Source organism: Cynoglossus semilaevis, chromosome Z, assembly GCF_000523025.1.
Source record: "Cynoglossus semilaevis isolate Cse_v1.0 chromosome Z, Cse_v1.0, whole genome shotgun sequence".
Classification (NCBI taxonomy): Eukaryota; Metazoa; Chordata; class Actinopteri; order Pleuronectiformes; family Cynoglossidae; genus Cynoglossus; species Cynoglossus semilaevis.
Window position 1 is genome coordinate 17,888,540 of NC_024328.1, and position 5,366 is coordinate 17,893,905.

A 5,366-nucleotide genomic window follows, 5' to 3' on the forward strand; every position below is an offset into this window, starting at 1 on the left:
GGGGCTAGAAACATCTGCCACTCTGAGCATAACAGAGGACTGAGAGATACAAGGTGAGGGGGCCATTACAGTGACATGATGCATCTGGATACTCACATCACTGACCATAACACACAAGCTTTATGGGTAATATTTGCAGGAATTTTTCACACTTTAAAGGTGTGTAGTTTTGCCAGCTTTCTGTGGAAGACAGGTTTGAATTAACTGATCTCAGGTTAAGTGAGCTAATTCAACATTATTGATTTATTTTAAATAAATGCTTCTCATTTGTCCCATAGGGACAAATAAACTTAGCTGTGGAAACATAAAGCTACCAGGTAATCATGTTAGATATGAAGCTCTGGTCTAATATGGTCTTCGGTATTGATGGCCGTTAATTTTCTTACGTCACACGACCAACAAAGCAAATGTCTTAAATATTATTATTTCTGAAAATAACTTTTGTTATTAAAGTAAAGTCACTTTTTGAAAATGATTCCACATACTTTAAATTAATATTCTTGTTTACTGTACCTTTAACAGCTATTCTCACAGTTTTTAAAAACTGATGGGCAGTTTTGTAACTTATGAATAATCTCAACTGTTGTATGGAATGTGGAAAAGTAAAAAAAAAAGGAAAGAAAAAAAGACACATTGTTTTCATCCTTTGACCCAAACCTGCAGTGAAGGCAGGTATGGTTTTCATAATTCTGCTCAAGTGTAGCTCCAGTCCTACAGCCTGTTTTTGTTTTAGTTATATACACTCTCCACACACTGCTATTTATCATACACCCACACAACAATCCTCAAGAGTTAAGGGGCAGAAGAAAACAAAATACAAAAAAACAAAGTACGAAAACAAATTCTAAAAGAAGAAAAATAAAACTCTGGAATCCTGGCAGTGTGAAATCCCATTGTATTTTCTTTTTGTAATCTTTATTTAATTATTCCAGTGAGGGGGTAATTGTTTTTAGAGTAAACTTAACAAACCTGGACTCCTGCTGTTCTCTAATTTTTTATAGATGACAGATACACAACTGAAGAGTCACTTTGACTGACAGATGACTTTTAATTTCAGATCTTCATCATGTGCTACTGTGTTTGAAGACTTCTTCAGCCACAGTTGTCTAATTTCCTAAGAACTAGTTTTGGATTTTTTTTTTTTTTTTTGTCTTTCTTAATCTAATAGTGACTAGGACGACAAACCACACACCAATAAATTGAACTGAGTAGGAGTACTACTTAAATGATTATGCCAAAAAAACACACCAAACTTTAAAAGACATTTTCTGGTTTCAAGTGTTTGCAACAAAAGATTATTCCACTGTTTATGTAGCAGAAAAAAAATCTAAAACCTTAAACAGATTTGGCTGTTTATTGACTAAACCATTGAAGCTACTTGCTGACTCCACAGTTGATTTAGTTTTTTTTTTTAGGATTAAGTGTGAAAAACATGTTTACTGGCAATGCCTAATAATGACCCGTCTCTCAAGTTTTATATGATGACTCTAACCTTGCTCACTTCAGTGAAGCTGGTACCAAAATAACAAACAGTATTCTGTGCTTAGGTAATGAGCTTGAACATTTTCTTATCAGAAAAACAGACAGACACTATTTGTTAACCATTCATAACTTGTTTGTTTTTTACTTCACAAAAATACTGCAAAACATGTAGTAGACGTTCTGAGTTGACACAGTCTTCTTTACCTACGGCATGTGAAACTCTACAGTCTCCTCTGTTGACAAACCAAGTTTTAATTGTCTGCTGTACCTCAGATGTGTTTCCAGCAGAAAACAAAACACTACGTTGTAAGATACAGTCCGTGGCTGCAGTTTGTCTCTGTCCATGATGGACTGATGCACTGTTGCCTCTGGACCTAAAGGCTATGCATATTCAGCAGCAGTCTTTGCCCCTTATCTCTGCACAGGACTTAATACCATTCTTAACTAAGAGTGCAACATTTTGAGAATTTTTTTAATTAATTTATGAATTTTAATCAGAGTGTATAAATTGTAGTCCACCTAAAAACAGGATATGCAACTGTTAGATATTTGCAGATTAAAGTGAGTAACCAACTGTCTTGAGTGAAGTGTGAAATGCATATAAATGTCCCGTCAGATGAGTTTTTACTATAACGAAGTTTACAAAGATTGCAGTCTTGTGAAAATCTATTATGAATACAATTTGTGTTTTTCCGTTCACACTTTTTATTTTGCTACAACACTGTCAAACAACCCTACAGTTAAAATGCCAAGGGTCACAAGTCAAACATATGCAGCATGGTTTACAATTTATTACACCACATTTGCCTCATAATTTTTCTCTTTTGACAAGGCTTAGGTAAATCATACGACATACTTTATAATGTATGAGAACTGTGCTGGCTTGATGAGTAAAGTCTGTTGCTATTGGCTCTTACCCCTGTGGTGTTTTAGATCCCATAAGACCAATAAGACTCGTCTTGTGTTCCAACATGACTGGATTCACTGCAGGAACAGGTAGAGGTCCACGTATTTATAGCAACCATATGCAAATGGATCAGTGCCACGTCGGATTGTTAGTGCAGCGAGGTGACAGTTAAATATACGTACAATAGGGGAAGAAATGTATGGGCTTCCTTCCCCTCTTTTGAGACAAGTCTAATCAGTTATGAGAGCTTCCCATCCTCATTTCATTTGAATATATTGAGCTCGGACTTGGGTTTAGGAAGTCTCTCTCTCCTCCCTTGTATGTTACCCCTTCCCACTGAAGGCTCATTATTTTACAGCAGGGTGTGTGAGAGGTGGACCCAGTCTCTGAACTCTCTGTCGAGGCCATATTAATCAAACTTCGCAGAGTGGGGAAGGTTTCCACCCACTGTCACGATGACACTGGCTCTACACTGAGGGACAAAAGAGAAAACACCTGAGCTGGTGCTGTAAAACATCCATGACGTTTGAACTTTACAGCATAATTATTCTTGCACAATAACACTTTTTTTTAGTTCTTAGTTAAGTTGTTAATTTTCTGTCACAAAGCCATCATAATCTTATATCATGTCTAAACTGCAGTAATCTATGTTGTAATCAACTTTAGCTCTATCTTGTACTGTGTCAGAATGTGTTTTTTTTATTTCCACTTTTATATTATGTCATAAACATATAATACATATTATCTATATTATTAAACTATATTAAAAACTGTCTGTTTTTATAATATTTTTCTTTTGTGTTTTACTTCACAGAGGAACACAAAATATTTGTGTGGGGGAATGGCACCAGTGGACAGTAAGTAAATAAGTAACACATTCAATCAAAGTTTAAAAATGAATATGTTAAGGATTAGAAAACATATCTTATCAACAGAGCTGGGACCTAAAACAATTAATTTCAATTAATTATCATGTGTAAAAGAAAACAAAATAAGTTACATCATAACATATATAACATTCAAATACACAAATATAAAGATTTATTTTATACTATGTACTATTGATTTTAGGACTCTTGACCTTTTTTATTTTTTACTCAAAACAAAGTCCAGTGCTTAAAAAGGGAGCAGACAGAAGTGATTTTTTTCAAAATAAACTCCGATGTAAGCCAAAGTAAATAATAAAAACACATGTGTATATATATATACATTTAATTTTTTTTCTGTGGTGAATTACCAAACAATCCGTTGCCCGTTACTGGTCTCTGGTCCAGTGGTTGGGGATCCCTGTCTAATTTATGTGATGCTTTATTAACAGGTTCTTGAGCCACTCACATTAACTGATGATTTTCCTGACTTAACGTCACAGCTTAGTTATGTCAATTTAAATTTTTTTGGCTAGTATTTAAACTGCAATTGTTCAGCCTATCTCTTCCTGCTGATCACACTGCTGGTAATTTGCCTTGTACTAAAAAAAATCACCGCACCTTACAGAATCAAGCAGATTGTTGCCTTTATGCTATTTGCTGCAGTGAAAGGAAGCGTTGGTTGCCTGGAGGCACAGCGATTAACTGGTACAAAATAATCTGTGATAGAAGATATTCTGGGGAAGCTAATGGAATTTAATAGGTGAGCATTCACACAATGTCAAGGTTGGATGAGGCCATGGTATTTTGGGACTGGGACAGAACAAAGAGAGGTGTTTTATTTACTGAATGAACAAATGTGGAATTCAATCTGACAAAACAGTTGTGGACAATGGCAGAGCTCAGCAGAGCAGACACACTTTTTTTCAGTTTGTGTTGCACAAGTCTTCAGATAACAAACTTGTATTGATAATCACTTGTCCATAAATATCTGCAGTTGTTGATTCTGCAATAATAATCTTCACTTTTAGTTTTAAACTCTGTAAAACAAAATTTTCCTCCACGAGGAAGACTGACGGACAAAGTAACAAACAGCCAATGTTGTTTCTGCTTCTCGAGGAGTTTACTTGTTCAAACTTCTTCAGCCAGGAGCCAGTCTGGCTCTAATGACATCTTAAAGCCTGGGGGCTACGGTGATTCAGGGGGCCTCAGGTTCTCGCACAGAAACAGAGCAGACCTTGGAGGGGTGCAAAAAAGAAACAAAGGCATCATTTCTCACACTCACGCAGTCTCCCATTGTCCCCTCTTCTTCCCTCGCTCTCCATTCCTGTCTTTCCTTCTCTCTCCTCTCATGATGCTTTGACCCCTCTAAGCAGGTTGCAGCTCTAGTGGGGGAGCTTATAGTTGGAGGAGCCTATAGTTGGAGTTCCACAACACCCACTTTCAGAGCAAAGGGCGAGCTCTGTTACACAACTGGCACTCTGATATCTGCAAACTCCACAGCTCTCCTGTGTCTCTCACTGGAGGCGAGAGAGGAGGAGAGTAGAAGGGAGATGTGTAAATTTAAACTGGCAAACTTTCTGATGGAAATACCAGTGACCCCAGAGTGGTCTTGTCTTGAGTTGAAGCATTGTTGTAATCAATACTGGCTCCTGTGGGGATGGCGGGAGAGGACCTTTCGTTCCCTGTTTGTGGAAATAATGGAGAAGACTGTTTGTTATTTTTCCCAGACATGCGGCAAACTAGCAGATATGGCCAGGGCATTGCAGGTTATGACGCTGGCCCAGGGAAACAAATACAAAGAGGAGCATTTTATCAAGAAGCAAACAGTGGAGCCATGTTTGAAGCTGCTGGGAGCTCACAGGTCACAGGGTGCCGGGGCTGCGTTTGACCAGCTCATCTTGAAACAGGGTCTTGAATGTTCTTTGTTCACCCACACTAGGGACAGAGAGACAGAAACACAACTCACAGCTTTGTAGGATTGTGTAAAGTCATTTGTTCAACTCCAAGTTGAGTTAAGGTTGAGTTATTATTTTTTTCCCCTGAAACAAGTGCTGACCTCACCGAAATGTGCCTCTTAGATATGTTGTACGTGTGACTGTGTGTAGGGA

General features: G+C 37.5%; 1 protein-coding gene across 6 annotated transcripts in view; it reads left to right on the forward strand.

The window, feature by feature from the left end:
• Positions 1–5,366, forward strand: part of LOC112486470 (ultraviolet-B receptor UVR8-like) — a 165,997-nt gene that overhangs the window by 45,992 nt on the left and 114,639 nt on the right. For 4 of the 6 annotated variants that reach the window (XR_003048914.1, XR_003048915.1, XR_003048913.1 and 1 more), the window contains exon 3: positions 3,204–3,246. Coding sequence is in view for 3 of the 6 variants with exons in the window: in XM_025053188.1 (XP_024908956.1) it covers positions 3,204–3,246 (43 nt within the window). In the remaining 3 variants the exon portion in view is untranslated. Of the gene's footprint in view, positions 1–3,203; positions 3,247–4,628; positions 5,359–5,366 lie in introns of those variants that run through there. The other 2 variants (XM_025053189.1, XM_025053190.1) reach the window with 2 other exon arrangements.